This window comes from Grampus griseus (assembly GCF_964374135.1).
Source record: "Grampus griseus genome assembly, chromosome: 3".
In the NCBI taxonomy this organism is placed as follows: domain Eukaryota; kingdom Metazoa; phylum Chordata; class Mammalia; order Artiodactyla; family Delphinidae; genus Grampus; species Grampus griseus.
In genome coordinates, this window is record NC_139019.1 from 62,025,455 (window position 1) to 62,044,571 (window position 19,117).

Genomic DNA, 19,117 nt, shown 5'->3' on the forward strand with positions numbered 1-19,117 from the left:
CAAATTAAACCACAGGTTTGACCAGAATCAAGGAAAACTGAATGCTCGTCAATCAAATTTGGCCAAAGTCAGTTAACTTCTTAGAAACTTATAATGGAACAAACCAAGAGAAAGGCACAGCTCAAACTGTCACCATACTTCCTCATGTTGGCCCATCACCTTCATGAGACATCCTTTCAATCCTAAAGACAATTAATTCATAGTTTATAACTGTAAGTTTGAGGTATAGAGTAGATTTATTAGTAAAGGGTAGATTTATTATTTCTCTTTGGAAAGGTATCTCCTATGTAGCAACTAAAAATTCCACATGCAATTTCATAGTTAAATATTGGCACATCAGGGTTTTCTGATGGTACTACTAGGAACTAAAACTACCAATACCAACACATTGTCAACTAAAGTGGAATTATTTTAAGTGGAATTATACTTATGGAAACTTTTCAGGAATATTCCTTTTCAGTTTATAGACTTCATCTGATTTGATTTTTAAGGGCCTTTCAAATATTATATATATATATATATATATATATATTATATATATATATATATATATATATCTCATATCTGCTCCTTTCTGAATCCCCACACTTGGAGCCCCTTATTCTCACATATATGTATATGTATGTATGTATTTTTAAAAACTTTTAATTTTAGAACAGCTTTAGAGGTATAGAAACATTGTGAATGTAGTACAGAGAGTTCCTGGACTTTTGGAACCTAAACACAGCTACAATATTTGTACAATAACATATTGCCCAGAGATTACTGCTGTGGTGTCCTGGTCAACCAGTGTAAAAAGGTAAAAAGCTCAGATAGTGATGATAATAATAATCATAGCTGTATTTATCAAATTCCTTCCTTACACCAGGCCTGGTATCAGGTACTTTACATGAATTATCTTATTTAATTCTCATAATAGTCCTGTAAGTAAGCGTTATCCCCATTTTGCAGACAAGAATACTGATGCTCAGAAAAGTAATTTACCCAAAGTCACCCAATTAGTAAGCGGTAGAACGAGGATCTGAACTCGGGTTTGTCTGATTAGACAGCCCCTGCTCTGTCTTAACCATTTGCTACACTGTCTCTCCAAGATGGGCTCCTGAGTTGCCACGTCTTCTGGTCTGTTATAAATCAGACTCTGCCCCAACCTCGGAAGACAATCCCGTAGGCAGCCTAGGCCCCTATTCCTGGCTTTGCCCAGATCTGGCTTCCTAGCCTCTCCCTGTTCCCAGTATGCCAAGTAGTTGATTTTCCAGGGGATTCTAGATGGACTGAAACTGGAATCTTTGTTGGCATATTATATTGCTCCATCAGGCATCTGACTTGGGCAGTCTTTTGGAGTTAAAATGTAATATCAATTTTGAGTGTTCTTTTGAGTTGGGAGAAAATCTAGGTCCATTACTAAGTTCCTACGATGAGCGATGTATTCCCAAGGCCAAGAATAGTAAAAACGCACAATGGTAAGAGTTGAATGGGCTTCATGGAATACACTGAACTGGAGTGAGATAATCACATGTAACTTTAAAAACAAAGCACTGTCCTGAAATACCAACATTTAAAATCATTTTTCTTTTCCAAACTGTTTCTTACTTCTTCCTCTTCACACACTGTGTAAGAAAGATCCACTGACCCTTATTTCTGCACTTGCAAACATATTCTCAAGATTCTTGACATGTTTCAAGCCCTGAACGCTTAAGGAAACAAACTCTGGCTGATTGGCAGGTGTCTCCAAGGAAGAGACTGCTTATGTCCGCTCCTTTCCGAATCCCCACGCTTGGAGCCCCTTATTCTCACAACCTGTCACATCTTTCTCATTTACAATTCTCAGCAGGATCCCTCGTTGATGGTTACACGGACTGTGCACTAAACACCAGTTTCCGCAGTCCATGTAACCACTGATCTTCCTGAAGCTCCAAAATCAATCCGTGCTTCAGGACTTGAGAAAAGATTATCAACAAAGGGAGAGCCATCTAAGAGAAAAAGTAAATAAGTTCTTGCAGAGAAAATAAATGCCATTGTCATACACAGCAATAAGATTGATTAAATTCTTCAAGAATATGAGCTGACGATTCAAGCAGTGGGAATGGGATAACGAAGGTATCACAGCTTCACAGCAACTGGGCCTCCAAGAAGCCAGCAAGGATGCCTAAATCTTTTTTTTTATTGCTGTTAGGAAGAAAGTAAAAGTACCAAGATCAAGAATTCAATTTACTTCTCTTAACTTTCTAAACATTGTATAAATAACTACACTATTGAACAAAGTGCAGTGTAGAATTTAATAAAAAGAAGTGCAACTGAAAATGAGATACGCCGCCTCACTTTTCAGAGCAGCATGTTCTATTGTGGACAAAAGACTCGATTTCTCAAAGAGCCATGTGATACTATGAATGTAGTAGCTGGAATGCAAAGCAAAAGAGCTAAGTTTTCAAACCATTTCTGTTACTGGTCACCTATGCTTTTCAACAAATCACCTCCCTTGGGATTATATCCCTATTTACAAAAAGGTGATAATTATTTCTTATCTACCCCAGAGAATTAGAAGACAATGGGGCACTAAAACAAAGGGAACATTTTAAAGATCTTAAGAAGCAACAGCACCCTGGTGGGTAGGGGATATGATAAGCGCGGAGGCCACGCATGAGTGGGGGGCAGGGAGGATACAGGAAATCTCTCTATCGTTCCCTTAATCCTGCTGTGAGCCTAAACTGCTAGTAAAAAATAAAATCTTAAAAAAAAAAAAACTTTCCGTTTTGGAAAAGATTACTTCTATTTTATGGAGAAATACTTTCCTAATAGTGAACTTGTCCAAAAAAAAAAAAAGATTTTATAACCTTAAAAAAGAAAAAGATTGCTGAAAATGGATACAGAGGCCTTGAGTGTATCTTCGACCTATATAAGTCATAATGATTAAAATTTCAAAGAAACTGTTATACAGCACGGGCATTTACTAATACGTTGATCCCGGATCTCACAATCCTATTTGTTCTATGTTGTGACAGTATTTCTTCTGGCACCAAGGAGGAGTGTTATCACATCACAGCAAACAAGTTAAATATTTTGGGTTTTCTTTAGAGCAGTTAGAAAAGACTTTCTTTCCCACTTTTGCCTCCATCATGTTGCATTCTGCATTTGTAAAATGGTAATAGGGGTGATCGTGGTCTTGTCCAAGTGCCTGTACATGCTGAGACCCACTGGAGTAATATGGACTTCAAGTAATGAGACTGCCTTCTTTCTTTTTTCAATATTCCAACCCCTGATTTATGCAACCAAAGGAATCACATCTTTCGGTAGAGTCACTGGGAGGCAATACCCTTATTTCAATGATGCTGTCAGTGTTCAAGGCTGTTTTGGAAACATCTTCAGAGCCAGTTTACAAGCCTCCTAAGCAAAATGACGTCACCACTCCTGCCTCCAAAGAAGAACGTTAACAGACACAGCTCTTGCTTTGTAGAACCTTAGAGTCTACTATGTGTTATTTTCATCTTAGCATGATCATGAAGAGAGAAAATCTTCAATAAGTAATCCCTGGGGAACTCCCACAAGGAATGAATTAGTTGCAAAGCTACAATCTAGAGCAACACTGTCCAGCAGTAATATAACCTGAGCCACATAACGTAGTTTAAAATTTTCTAGTGGCCACATTTTGAAAAAGGTAAAAAGAAACAGTTAAAATTTTTTTTTTTTTTTTTTTTTTTTTTTTTTGCGGTACGCGGGCCTCTCACTGCTGTGGTCTCTCCCGTTGCGGAGCACAGGCTCCGGACGCGCAGGCTCAGCGGCCATGGCTCACGGGCCCAGCTGCTCTGCGGCATGTGGGATCTTCCCGGACCGGGGCACGAACCCATGTCCCCTGCATCGGCAGGCGGACTCTCAACACTGCGCCACCAGGGAAGTCCTTAAAATTAATTTTAATAATATATTTTATTCAACCCAATCAGTTCAACATGTAATCAATATAAAAAATTATTGAGATATTATTTTCCATTCTTTTTTCATACCAAGTCTTTAAAATTCAGTATTTTATACTTACAGCACATCTCAATGCAAATTAGCCACATTTCAGATGCTCAATAGCCCTCTGCAGCTAGTGGGCACCTACTGGACAGCACAGATCTGGATCCTTTTCTTCCCCAAATAATGAAAGCTAGTGAGCTATTTTGTATTGGATTAACTGAGTTCTTCTTGACATTTTCTTAATTCCTTTCACTTGTGAGTAGATGACCACGGTACAAGAAAGCTGTCTGTAACACTGGGCAGAGTTTGGCATTATAACAAAAAAATCTATAACAAAGTCAATCTGACCTATATGCCAGAAAAAATGGAAATGAAAACAGAAATGGTAAAGAAAGGTCTAGAAGCTCTTTCACCCACCAACAATTTGGCCTCTGGTTGGCCTCTGAGATGCCACTGTAGCTTGGAGAGGCTTCCTGTGGCTTTCTCAAAACCGGGAAAAGCTGGAGACAGCTTTCAAGGGGAGGGGTTTGCCTTTGCCTAGGAAAAACAAAACCTGTGATCTAAGTTGCCTAATCATTCACAATCCACACATGCTGAAAACAAAGGAATAGCGAGGGGGCAAGGACCTGGGGAGAGCAGTGAGCCAGAGGGGCTGGAGAAGCTGAGACAGGAATTTAGAGCTTAGGAACAGCAGGGGAGAAAGGAAAGGAAATGGAAGACTCGAGAAGTGCCTCTGAAGACCCTTCAATCCATTATCCAGGGAGACCAAGGAGGCCAGGCCTCCCTGCATTCATTCTTAGCAAGAGCGCAGACTCCATGGCCCAGACCTGCACACAAAGGTACTTCACGTCTGTTGTGTGGGACGGAGGCACATCCTTTAAGAGGAGCCACACCAACCACCTTCAAGATTTGCCATCCGGGACATGCAGTGTCCCAGTGTCACGTGGGGCTCTCTCACAGCTAAGCAAAATCCTTGGCCATGCGGCCAAGGGCTAGAATGTTTGCCCCACCTCCCACTGGCAGTTTCGAGGAAACACAGCTCCTGCCTCAAGCTCTAGGTAAGGATTAGTGGGCAATTTTTGGTGAATGAATGGAGTTGATCTCCTTTAAAGAACTTTAAATTCTTCCATTAAATGATCAAGAGTGGAAACCTGAGATTTTGAACATTAAAAAAAAAAATCCATGAAATGAAATGTATTCTGTTCCATAATTTGCCCCATTTCTTTTAATATAAAAATGTTTTAAATTACTAACCAGTTAAATTAAATAATTTTCCTTCTCTACATTCAAGCAAAATTAACATTCCAGGAGGACACATCCATGGTTTTGGATGTCCCTTTGAACACCAGTGGGAAGGCTGGACTGGCCTAGTCACCACACCCAGAACACACCTTTGCTTCCCTCCCCCTGCTCGTCTGCTCATGCCACTCTCCATGCCCCAGATGCCCCGCCCTCTCTTTCCATTCACCTGCTGATATTTATCCGTCGTTCACGCACAGTTTAATTTATACCCTAGCTTCTCATGAAGCCTCTGCTGCTGACCCTGATCCAGAGGCTGTCTTCCAAACTTCATCTTTCAGCTCCACTCACTTGACTTTGACCTGTGGCCTGTTGGTAGGTGGGTGTGTTGCTGGATCTCGAATGCAAGCACACTCCTCCACCTGCAAATATTTCCTGAGTTTTGTGCTAGGCACTGTGCTGGACTAGTGGCTCGACAGACTTTTTGTCACACTCCTTGAACTAAGTGATTTTCAGCCTGGAGATCAGGGAAAAAGCACAACTCCTTCTAGTGCATGCGTCAGAGACCCAGACACGGGAAAGGACTTCTCCAAGCCATGCACTTGCCTGGCCCCTGCCTCAGCCCCAAGGGAATGTGATACTTATGCCTCACATCTTTAGCTTCTGGTCTCTTCAGGACCAACACATTGTCCTAAATAAAATCGAGAGTCACGCATATTAACTGACTAATTCTTGTTGTCAGGAAGAAAATGATGACTCACGTGGTCAGGTGACCTGACCTCCCATGGTGATAGCGTGATGATCACAACCCGCCATAGATAACAATCATGCCCCTCCCTTCAGGGACTCCCCGATGTGAGCTGTATGTACTGCACACAGGGTACTTTTGGGAAGTGGATTTTCAACAGATCCCACCATTTAGCCTGCTCTATCACCTCTGGACTCGAGAAAGACCTTCTAACATCAAACATGACACCAAAGTGGGATTTTAAAGCAGCACCATAAAGCCAACATTCTTAGTCCAAACACAGTACTCTCTTCCTTCTTGTACACTGTTGACGAACATGTGTATGTCTGTGGATGTCAGAACGTGTTACCAGATCACAGGCTGTTTTGAAAACAGATATAGCTTTGGGTTTTGTTGGTAGTCTCCACAGAAGTGAATGCCATTTTTAATGTTTGCTAAGTTTTTTGAAGCCATTTTTCTTTTTTAAAAACTCTTCCCAAATAAGAAAGTGTTCTGGAGTAGAGACGATAAAGGAACAAATCACTGTACTTGGCACAGTCAACCTAGGAGGGGCAGATTAAGTGTGGACCATACTGTGAAAGAAAAATAGGAAAGAGATCATAGAGACCACAGTTGGTTAAGGGTGACAGCCGCTAGAAAGGAACAAACCCGTGGTGCCAATAATCTCTGAAATATTTTCTCATTAAGGACACATGAAAAAAGAACCTCCACTAGGTTAAGGATTATTCTGTAAGAAAGGAACATGCCTGGAAGGCAGATTTCTGTATACAGTGTTTTGTTGATGCTTGGTACCTAACTGCCAAAGTCAGCAAGAGACGCGATGGGGATTTTTTCAAATATATCATTATTATTGTTTTTAGGCCTGGCCAGGGGAATCTCATGCTTCTGAAAGCAAAGGATGAGCAGCCTTTTAGAGGCCAAGCACAGCAGGGCTATCTCCCACAAAGAGCTTCGGCCCTGGTTCCCAGGCCCTCCTTAGAAGAGCAAGTCTCCTTAAGCTCCTGGAAAGGAGGGAGACGGCAGCCTTTCCTCAGCTGCCTAACAGGGGGCCTCAGATCAAGTCGGAAAACCACAGCAATCACTTTATAAACCCAAAGTGGAGAGGAATCTGGGACAGAATGCCGGCACAAGCTAGCCCTGGAATGCTCCAATATTGGAGCAAATGCCTTGTTTCAAATATATTCCACACACATGCAACAGCAGTTACCACTGCCTCGAGGAGAACCCCACACATGGAGAGTAAAATCGGGAAGAATCAGATTGTTTGGGTTCTTTAGTAGCTAAGTCACCCTCATTTTTTTGTTTTCTTAAAAAAACTACCACACAGTCAATCCCCATGACATTCTGGCAGACAGGAGTATAAACAATACACAGCTTTTGTTTGTCAACTGAAAATACTGGTTCCTAAACTTTCATCTTCCACTTATAATTAATGGCATTGATTTTTTAAAATTCCAGGCACAAAACACCTGAAACACAATCTATTTTCTGCTATTTCAGAAACTAATAATTCCTAGGCCATTCAGTCCCCTCTTTCATCCTCTGGTTGCCTACTGTGTATTTGCGTCTATAACTGGGGTGACCTGACGTTACTTCAGCCCCTTCCTCCTGCTGTGACTGTGGTTCCCACGTGATTATTTTTATGTAGAACCTCCTTTTCACCTTGCTTCATCCTCCAGTGCAGCCTGTCCAGCCTAACACTCCCCTGGCCTCCACAGGGACTTTTGGCTCTAAGGAGCTCTGTGAGAAATGTACAATATAAGAAATGGACCCATCTTAAGTGTGACCTTTAAAATGGAGTGCAAAACAAGAGGCAAAAGTAAACCCAAACAAATTGGAAAGCTTATAATTTAGTCAATAAGTATGCTCAGTTCAATATATATTTTCCATTAAGTATAAACTCAGGGAAAGGCCATTTCTCATAGAAGTGTGAAAGTAAAGATTATTTCATGTTTCTCATGCTAAGAAATCCATAACATCAATAATACAATATTATATTATAGTATATAAGTAGAATTATGATAAAACACGGAAGATCTGATAAACATAGGCATTGAGAAGCATCTTTGCCTTAGACTCTGGGCTTGTTGATTCAATGGTTTGTCACAGAGAATACAAATGCAAGACTTCGTTCTGGGGGCCTCTAAAATGTATTGATTATTATTTTCTCTCAATAAAATAATCAACAAATCCGTATGCATTACTGCCTATTACTAATAAAACATTAAAAGTGATCCGACATGCTTTTAGCATGGACATTCACATGAAAATTCTGAAGAGGTGAAATGGGTTAATGACCTCTGGCTAGGGAGAAGATGGTCCTCGTCTTGTAGTTTTGAGCTACGTGTTGTTATTCCCCTCTATGGTGAAAAAAGCACTATTTGCAAAGAGAAAGCCAGTGTGGATCCACTACATCACTTATTCACTTAACAGGTTTTCCTTAGCTTTGTCAGAAATGCATTTAAGAGTTTGAAGAACTTAGTGAGACTGATTTGTCAGCATCAAATTACTTTGTTCCTGGCACAGAATTTCTATAATATTTATAAGTCTGCCAACTGCCTAATAAGTACATTTAAACTGTGAAGGAGTTCTCCATTTGTTGGTACCAGTTTTGAAGGGAATTCAACATATGAGGGAGAAAGGGACATAAGATTTAGGGGAATTAGTTAAGAATCTTTATAGCTCTAAGATATTAAATCACACATAATTTTATGAAAGATAATCAGATAACAAATGTTAAAAGTCTAGGCTCTGGAATAAATTCCTCTGTTTGTTCAGGTAGAGATGTGTGATTGAACAGGATCTGGTCAGGGTTCCTCTATGGTGGTGCTGCTGGGTTCTGTCTGTCTCTCTCTATTCTTCATTAGGTAAATTCCCAGGGTTTGAATAAGGTACCCTAGATCAAAAGTTCTCAAATTTCTCTATACAGAAGAATCACCTGGATTACTGTTAAAAATGAAGATTCCTGGGCCCAGATCCCAGGGTTTCTGATTTCATTCACTTAGGTTCTGATTTAGTAAGTCTGTAATAGAGTCTGAGAAACTGTATTTTTAAAAACCGAGATGAAATTCACATAACCTAAAATTAACCATTTTAGTGTGTCCAGTTCAGTAACCTTTAGTACATCCACAATGTTGTGCAGCCGTCACCTCAGCAAGTGCATTTTTAACAAACACTCCACTGCTGCAAGTGGTTCCCAGCTGGCACACTGAGTTACCACCTTAAGTGCTCAGATGGTGATGACAAGGGATGAGGAAGCCTCATGGGTCTCCTGCAGATTATAAAAGAAGATTTTTTTAAAAGTGTCTTCAAACATCTGCACCTACAAAATATATGCCTTTACCTCTCCCTTTCACTAAATATAAGTGTGATACCAAGAAGCTAGTATATGTCAGGGTTTTCTAAACTACTGGGTTCAACAGTTATTTGGATGCACTCAGTATTTTTATGCTTGTGAAAAAGAGCAGTGCCAAGTGAAGTAAAGTGAGAAAACTGGAAAAAATGAATCACCATTCCATAACCAGCCAGTTCCAGGGCTTGTTTCCTTGGGTTTTAATCACATTATTATAGCACGTTATTAAATTCAACTTCAGGCAATGAAATTGTCAATAAACACAGAAAAAGTCTCCAGAGGAAATTAGGTTTGTCCTTATAGTCAAACTCTCCTCTAAATGTAAGTGAAAATGGTTATTCTGATAAGAGTTAATATAAACATATAATAGCTGCAGGAAGATGTTGAGATCAATCGTTGTCTTCTCTTCAAGGTTTTAGACTCAGTTTTCCTAGTCTTAATTCATGATCAAGTTGCTCCAGAGTTGGCTCTAAGTTTAGCTCATTTTACTCACGGTTAGACTTCTGTGAAGATTCCTGGAGTTTAGCAACTATAAAGCTCAGCTGCGGTGATAAGAGCCCAGGTTAAAACGGTATCTTCCTAATGGCCGTTAGTCCTGCTTCTCTTAACCAATACTCTGCTAAAATTACATAGACATAGGATAAGATGAATAACATCACGTTGTGATGAGTTAGAATAAGATGAAACTTCATTACAATGCGAGAAACCAGGACTCACAGACAATCTGTAATGTCAGAGAGAACCCTGGAGAAATTTCCATAAGCTGTAGGGCTGGAGAAGCTGAGCTGAAGAAACGAGGGCTGGTCTACCCTCTCTGCCTCGACATGGAACCACTCGCCTACCTGAAAAGAGGCAGGAAGGCAGCTCAGGAGGGGACAGTGCTCATATCTGACATGACCAGAGCATTACTACCTCTTCAACTTCCTATCTGCAGTGAGAGATCACAACTCCCAGAGAACAGTGGGCAGAAGAAAGGGCCTGGCAGTGGGGCACACTGCCCTGGCAAATGCCCCCCTAAGTAAAGCCCTGAAGGTGTGGAGACAGGAAGAATCTGCTAGCCATGCCGAAGAAGCAGCCCGAAGATAAGAAAATGTTAAGTAGGTCAGTCAGGTCCACTGGAGTGTAGGACACTCAATGCCTAAAGGCCACTGGGAAACGAGTGAGCTGTGTGCATCAACCTGACCCCAAGCTATAGATCTGAGAAGGAATTAACCAGGGGACAGTGACCAGAGGCCAAGAGATGGCCACGCACTCTGGGCGGATAGGTCCTCGACTGCTTACACTCAGAGGAAGAGTATATAGCTGGAAATGATTGACTATGGAAATGATGAGTTTAGAAAAGTTCTATTTGGAAAGATTCAGGAAAATCATGGGTTTGATGGATAGAAGTGTAGAAAGCCAAAAAGTAGAGATTAGGGACAATGGGATGAGACAGAAGGAAAAGAGCAGATGTACAAGCACAGCTGATTAGGTTTAACAGGGACTGACCCCAAGTTGATCTGAGTTTGAATTCTCCTCTTCCCTCTATTAGATGTATGGCTCTTAGTCTGTTCGGCAGCTATAACAGAATACCATGGACTGGGTGGCTTATAAACAACAGAAATTTATTTCTCACAGTTCTGGAAGCTGGGAAGTTCAAGGCCAAGGCACCAGTATAGTCACCTTCTGGTGAGAATCCTCTCCTGGTTCACAGCCAATATCTTCTCACTGTGTCCTCACACGGAGGAAGGGGCTAGAGATCTCTCTGGTGTCTCTTTTGTAAAAGCACTAATTCCATTCATGAGGGGTCCTCCCTCATGACCTAATTACCTCCCAAGGGCCCCCACCTTCCAACACCACCACATATGAATTTGGGGGGAACACAAACATTCAGACCATAGCAGTAGACTTGGGCAAATCACTTAACCTCTTTAAATTTTGGTTTCTTCTTTTTTTTTTTTTTTTGGTGGTACGCGGGCCTCTCACTGTTGTGGCCTCTCCCGTTGCGGAGCACAGGCTCCGGACGCGCAGGCTCAGTGGTCATGGCTCACGGGCCCAGCCGCTCCGCGGCATGTGGGATCCTCCCGGACCGGGGCACGAACCCCTGTCCCCTGCATCGGCAGGCGGACTCTCAACCACTGCGCCACCAGGGAAGCCCAGTTTCTTCATTTTTAAAGTAGGGATAAAGAAACCCATTTCACAATGCTACTTGGAACTTTAATGATTAAAACATGATTAACAATGAGAACGTATAGGAAAAGCACTAGAACGGCCTGGGATGCAGTAAATATTTAATAACCAGTAGTCATTATTATTACTAACAAACTTAAAAGAAAAAAGAACTGATTGAGGCAAAGAAAGGATTGCAAAGATGCTAAAAATACTATCAATAGTAATCTCCACTGGAGATATTAAAGAGCAGCATTAAAACTGCACAAATGTCTAACTGGTAATGCAAAAGAGCTCCAGCAGACTGAGAAAAAGGATGAAAAACGGAAACTGATGAAAGAAAAGCTGAGTCAGTAATTCCACCTACTAATTAAAGCCATTTTTGAGAATTAAATCAAACAGAACAAAAGCAATAAGCTAAAATATGAACAAGGAAGACTTCCTGGAGTGAAAAATAATCTCAGCATGCAGATCAAAGGGCTCACTGTATTTCAGGCAAAATTAATTTAAAAATATTTTAAAGACCCACACCCCTAGATATAATTAAGCAAAAAATTTAAACTATGGAGATAATTTTTTTAAGCCTCCTAAAACGGTTCCAGGGACCAGCTTACCAGAGGGATCTTTCAAACAATCTGCAAAGTGTTCCAGAGCATAGAAAAAGATGGAAAAACTTCCAAAGTATTTTACGACATGTGTGTAACCAATACAACAAAACCCAACAGGGAGAAAAGAAACCACCTACTCCACTTTTACTTTTAAATCAAATGCAAATCTTCTAAATAAAACCCTAGCCAACTGAATCCAGCAGTATAATTAAAATACATACACACTATAAAGTTGGATTTAGCTCAACAAAGCAAAGATGGTCCAAGACTAATATATCTATTAATATATCAAACTGTCAGAATAGGGCAACCCAATTATAAGGTAATTCCCATTTTCTCAGTGTAAAGCTCCAAAAATTATTTTTGCCGACTTGAATAAGTATTATGGGTATTTATGAAATAGTCAACTATCTATTTAAAATATGTCTATGTATAAACATGTGAAATCATATAATAAAAGAGATATACAGATCTTAAAATATTGTTTTCCACCCCCACTTATTATGAAAAAACCTCTCCCCATGCACACTTGACATCAGTATCTGTTGTCACAGGAGCCACCCTGAGACGTTTAACAGTTTTCCAGAGCTACGATTTTCACTTCTGTCTGAGTACTTCTCAGTCTATGTATGATACATCAATCCATGTATACGTTCATTTCAGGATATAATTTATCCTTAAATTGTATAATTGTGATATCTACAACAAAGGCTTGTTTCACAAACTTACAACTTCCAATTCTTGAAACAGTGAGGTCATTTCCCAGGAATAATTACTAAATCAGTATTAAACGTCTTGGACTCCTTTTTAATTGATTCTTTCCAGTGACCTCTATAAGCATTCAATACCAGCACTGATCAAAGTGCTTTACCAGGCTGTTCAAAATAAAGGAAGTTGAAAACGACTCTCGGACTATGAGAGAACTTGTAAGGACTTAAGTATAAGATATTGCCCTCTTTTCTGAAGGGTAAGTTTTTTGGGGAAAACATATGTTATCTATACTCAACCTTTTTCACAGCGGGACACACTTAGAAAATTATAGTATTTGTATAGCACTAAAGCAACTGAAAAAGGCTGGTCAGGGTGGATGCTACCCCGGCCCTGCCGAGGCTTCTCAACAAATCAAAATTGCAGCACACCTCGGGGAAAGCACTGCTATATCTTGAGGTCCAGTAAGAACTTCCAGATCATCGTGTCAGAGGCAGAAAGGGTGACACCTCACTCTGCCTGGCTGAGTGACCTTAGGCAAGTTACTTAGCCTCTTTGTGCTTCAGTTCTCACATCTGCAAGATGGGATAATAAGAGTCCCCAGAGAATTACTGTGAGGATTAACTGAACTTATTCATGTAAAGCACTTAGAACCATGTCCCACACATGGTAAGTACTCAGTAAATGCTATGTTCCATAACCATGCCTAATTACAAGCAAAACAAAACAAAACAACTCTTTTAAAAATCTATAAGTAGAATACCCAGATTAATTCCTCAACGTGTCCCCTCATACTTCTCACACAGTCACTTTATGGTAAAACTTACCAGATGACAAGTCCTGACCTCACCCTTCGAGTTTCCAATCAAATTTTTGGGTTTTAGCCAAGGATCACTAGGGGTCTGAAAAAGCCTCCTTCATGAAAGACAGACCAAAACAAAGATACAAATGATCTTAGAAGAGAAAGAGACAAAGTTGGGAGTACAAGCAAACTTAAAAATATATACAATATTGTGAAGCAACTATACTCTGACAAAAATTTTTTAAAAAGTAAAAAAAAATACATGTATGTGTATACCTAATACACACATATATGTATAGGTATAAACATACCTACATACACATTCACATTCACATATATATTATACAAAATTAATGGTTAAGAGCACAGGCTTTGGAGAAATAAATTATTACATTTATAAAATAAAAACAAACTTTACAAAAAAGGAGTTATCAGAAAACAGGAAGGAGTTTTTGACAATTAAAAAATACGGTGGTTGCTGCGACTGGGCATATGCCCTGAGAAAAACATAATTCAAAAAGATACATGTACCCCAGAGACTTTCCTGGTGGCGCAGTGGTTGAGAAACCGCTGGCCAATGCAGGGGACATGTGTTCGATCCCTGATCCAGGAAGATCCCACATGCTGCGGAGCAACTAAGCCTGTGCACCACAACTACTGAGCCTGCGCTCTAGAGCCCACAAGCCACAACTACTTAGCCCACGCGCCACAACTACTGAAGCCCATGCACCCTACAGCCAGCACGCCACAACTACTGAGCCTGCGTGCTGCAACTACTGAGCCCACATGCTACAACTACTGAAGCCCGCACGCCTAGAGCCTGTGCTCCACAACAAGAGAAGCCACAGCAATGAGAAGCCCAGGCACCGCAACGAAGAGGAGCCCCGCTGGCCGTAACTAGAGAAAGCCCACGTGCAGCAACAAAGACCCAATGCAGCCAAAAATAAATAAATAAATAATAATAAAATAAAAAACAAAAAAATATACATGTACCCCAATGTTCATTGCAGCACTATTTACAATAGCCAGGATATGGAAACAACCTAAATGTCCATCTACAGATGAATGGATAAAGAAGATGTGGTACGTATATACAATGGAATATTACCAGACATAAAAAGTAATGAAATTGGGTCATTTGTAGTGATGTGGATGAACCTAGAGTCTGTCATACAGAGTGAAGTAAGTCAGAAAGAGAAAAATGAATATCGTATATTAATGCATATATATGGAGTCTAGAAAAATGGTACCGATGAACATATTTGCAGGGCAGGAAAAGAGACGCAGAGGTAGAGAACGGACTTGTGGACACAGGCGGGGAAGGGAAGGGTGAGACGAATTGAGAGAGTAGCATTGACATATATACACTACCATGTGTAAAACAGATAGCTAGTGAGAAGCTGCTGCATAGCACAGGGAGCTCAGCTCGGTGCTCTGTGATGACCTAGAGGGGTGGGATGGCAGCGGGGTGGGAGGGAGGCTCAAGGGAGGGGATATACGTATACATATAGTTGATTCACTTTGCTCTATAGCAGAAACTAACACAACACTGTAAAGCAATTATGCTCCAATAAAAAAATAAAATGGACTTGAAAAAAATGGCAGTTGCAATGAATTCAATAGAATGATTAGAGAATAATGATAAGGAAATTTCCCAAGTAGTAGAAGAAAAAGAAATAGGGGAGGAAAAAAACCTAGAAAATTAGGGGATTGACCCAATACCCAAATAACAGGAGTTTTGTACAGAGAGAATAGGAGAAAGGAGGGATGGAGGGCCAAACAATTCTGAAATAAAGAACACAAGGAAATTTCCCATAACAAAAGGATCTGCATTTTCAGATGGAAAGTGCTCTCTGAATACTCAGCATAATGAATAAACCGCGATCTACACCCAAAGCACATCATAGGGAAATTTTAGAAAACTATGTCTAATGAGAAGGGGGAAAAAACCACATATATATAACAGATTAGGAATCAGAATGACATTGCCATAATGAAAATGATTTTTCAAAAAATTTTTCTCCCTCCTTTTGTTTTTTCTATAATCAGTGATATATGACTTTATTGTCAGAAAATTTTAATATAAAAGAATCTATACTTGGAGACTCTAGCCTAGATTTAAATGGTTCCATTTCTTAAGTGTCTTCATAACGTCACCATCTGCCTCTGCACTGATACAGAGACCCCTCTAGTCAGCGGAAGTCCTCTTCATAGAGGATGCCTGGGCTGTAGACATTGTTGGGAACAAGTCAGTCCAGGGATTCACTGCCCAGCTGCCCTGCATAGGAGTGTTGCCCACTCATACTTACTCAGTTACTGAGAGCTTGTTTTCAAGCATACTCCCAGAATATTTTGATATCTGAAGGAAGACAGAAGGCTCATAATTCTTTTTCCTTAGATACATTTTTCTATCCATTATTATGATGTCTCCACTCTTGCAGTTAGCATTTATTTTAATAAGGAACTGCTAAATGCTCCAATTTATCTTCATTCCATTTATTGAATACTATGTCCTAGGCTCTGCCAAGAGATGATTTTCCTATCGACGGACTTACCTGTGGAGAAGATGAACACCGTGTTGTTCCAGAGCCCACGGCTCTTTAAGGCTGTGGTGACATTTCCCACTGCTTCATCCATAAGGGACACCATTCCTGCATAGTAATGCCTATTCTTATCTTGGATAAAGTCGTATGGCTTCAGGTATTCCTCGGGGACCTGAAGGGGCTCGTGGACAGACTGGAGAGCAAGGTAGAGAAACAGAGGCTGGAAAGAGAGTTTGTGCAAATCAGTTAAGAGGGCTTGGAAGTATTAAATATATAGAGAGAAGCCCAGATTTATCAGTTAATAAAAGTAATATTCAGACAACCCACAAACTGGGTTAGAAATATTTGTAAGTCATATATCAGATAAGGGACTTGTATCTAGAATATATTAAGAACGCTTACAACTCAATAATAAAACTCAATTAACCCAGCTACAAAATGGGCAAAGAATCTGAATAGATGTTTCTCCAAAGGAGATATACAAATGGCCAACAAGCACATGAAAAGATGCTCTGCATCATTAGTCATTAGGGAAATGCAAATAAAAACCACACTGACATACCACTTCACACCCACTAGGAGGGTTATAATTTTAAAAATGGAAAATCAGAAGTGTTGGTGAGGATGTGGAAAAACTGAAACCCTCATTCATTGCTGATGGGGATGTAAAGTGGTGCAGCCAGTTTGAAAAACAACTTGGCAGTTCCTGAAATTGTTAAAGATATAGTTACCATATGAGTCAGCATTTCCATCCCTAGAAAAACAAAAGCATAAATCCACACGAAAACTTGTACATGGATGATCACAGTGGCATTATTCATAATAGCCCAAAAGTGGAAACAACTAAATGTCCACCGGTTGATGAATGGATTAACAAAATGTGGTATATTTTCAGCAATAGACAGCAATAAAAGGAATATGATGCAGCCGTAAAAAGGAATGAAGTACTGACACATCCTACAACATAGATGCACCTTGAAAACTTTATGTTAAGTGACAGAAACCAATCACAAAGATCACGTTTTGTATGATTCCATTCATATAAAATGTCCAGAATAGGCAAATCTATGGAAACAGAAAGTAGATTAGTGGTTGCCTGAAGCTGTAGGGAGTTGTGGGTGAGAGGAGGGATGAGTGACTTCTAACGGGTACAAGACTTCTTTTGGGGGCGGTGAAAATGTTCTAAACTTAGACTGTGGTGATGGTCGCACAACTCTGTGAATTTACTATTGAATTGTGTACTTTAAATGGGTGAATTTTATGAAAATAAAATCTTGAGTTCTAAAATGGCCTAGAAAGCTCTGATCCAAACAAATAATAATAATAATACCAATAATTCTGTCTCATGTAATACTCAAAACCACCTTGCTACACCCATTTTACAGGTAAGTTAACTGAGGCTTAGAAAGGTTATATGACTTGCACAAGTTCGTATTAATTGCAGAGCAATTTCCTATTGGAAACTCCGCTATTGCAGTGTGGCTATGTCCCAATAGATGGGTTGGCTTTCTGCTTTAGCTGAAAAATAACTTACCACCTTTTAGGAGAGGTTTAAGGATTGTTTATATTTTTAGAAGAAAACAAGTGAACACCATGCCTTGCTAGTCTTTGATCTAGGACCAAACATAAGGCCAATTTAATTCCTGGAAACTAAGGAGTATGATACATTGATTCATTTCACCTCTTACCCAATTTACAGAATTTAATGTTAATGATATTCTGCGTCAGCCTCTTCCTCTTAATGAGTCTTTCTGAAGGCTCTCTTCACTGTGCTCCTATAGAATTCTTTAATGAATTGAAAACCTTCAAAGAGGCAACAACTGGCTCAACCCAAGAGTAAAAACCTAATTCTGTTGGAGTATTTGAGGCATTTAAATCTCATAAAGGAATGGGGAAAAGTTAGAATGCAGACTGGGAGGTGGGCTCATATTTCATTCATTACTGTTGATAAATTGTTTTAAATTACATATTACACATCACTGTGATACAGTAATGGGTATACATATATAGAACTCAAATAGACACCCAAGACAGTATTTTTAGTTCAGATCTTTGGAACTTAGAAACACCTTTGCCCAAAAATCAAAATGTTCAAAATGGCTGTTCAATATCAACGACATCACTTTAAAACCTATTTTACTAAGAAGGCAGGTGATGGAATAAAAACCATGATGATGTAGACCCTAGGCTTCGTTTGTACGTTGTTTCCATGGGAACACATTCCAAATTCCAACTCCAAAAGGCAACACTAACCACTTTGACAGGCTTTAGCTCTGCCTCTGCTGCTCCTTGACACACGTGCGTTCTCCTCCAGCCACACAAGTCACACTGAAAAGTCCATGTTCCTCCAGACCATGGTGAAGGGAATCCCAGCAGATGCCCCGCCCAGGTGGGGAGGAAGAACCCTGGGCTAAGATGTTCGGAGGGGAAAGGATGTGCAGGGACATCCGGGACCTGCCAGCGCAGTGAGTTTCCACAGTGGGAACCGCCGTCTGGATCTTCAGCACTAGACCAAGCCCATGCCCCAGCCACCAGCCAAGGTCTGGATGGGGACGGATTAAAAATTGGAAAGCTACAACAATTTGCAACCCACATAAAGTTTTAAAAATCAGGAAATGTCACATGAAAACCTGTTTTGTTTAGTTTTTTTATTTTCTTGAAAAATCAGAACTTCTGACAACTCCAGGTCCACACTCCATCTGACAACAAATGGCTGGAGTATGAGAAACAGAGACCCCTGGCCTCCCCCAAGGGCTCTCTTATTTTCTAGTCTCCCCACTGTCCTACCTGAATGACTTCATTTATTTAGGGTAGCAGCCTGGCCCTTGTAAACATAAGACTTTGTGACCCTGGTCTGGATTCTCTACAGTGGACAGGGGTGGAGAAATGAAAAAGGGAGCTCACTGTTTCAGGAGAAAGTGCTCACCCAGGCCATTATGGGCAACTCGGCAGCTCCCGTCATTAAGGAGAGAAAGGGGAAGGAAGGCAGGTCATTTCCAGCCAACAAGTGATCCCTGG

The 19,117-nt window shown here is 40.3% G+C and overlaps 1 protein-coding gene across 1 annotated transcript in view; it reads right to left on the bottom strand.

The window, feature by feature from the left end:
* ARSB (arylsulfatase B) overlaps positions 1 to 19,117 on the bottom strand; it is a gene marked incomplete at its 5' end in the record, with an annotated part of 179,983 nt that overhangs the window by 126,813 nt on the left and 34,053 nt on the right. The window contains one exon of the mRNA XM_082650559.1: positions 16,112 to 16,319. Coding sequence (XP_082506685.1) covers positions 16,112 to 16,319 — 208 coding nt within the window. The remainder of the gene's footprint in view (positions 1 to 16,111; positions 16,320 to 19,117) is intronic.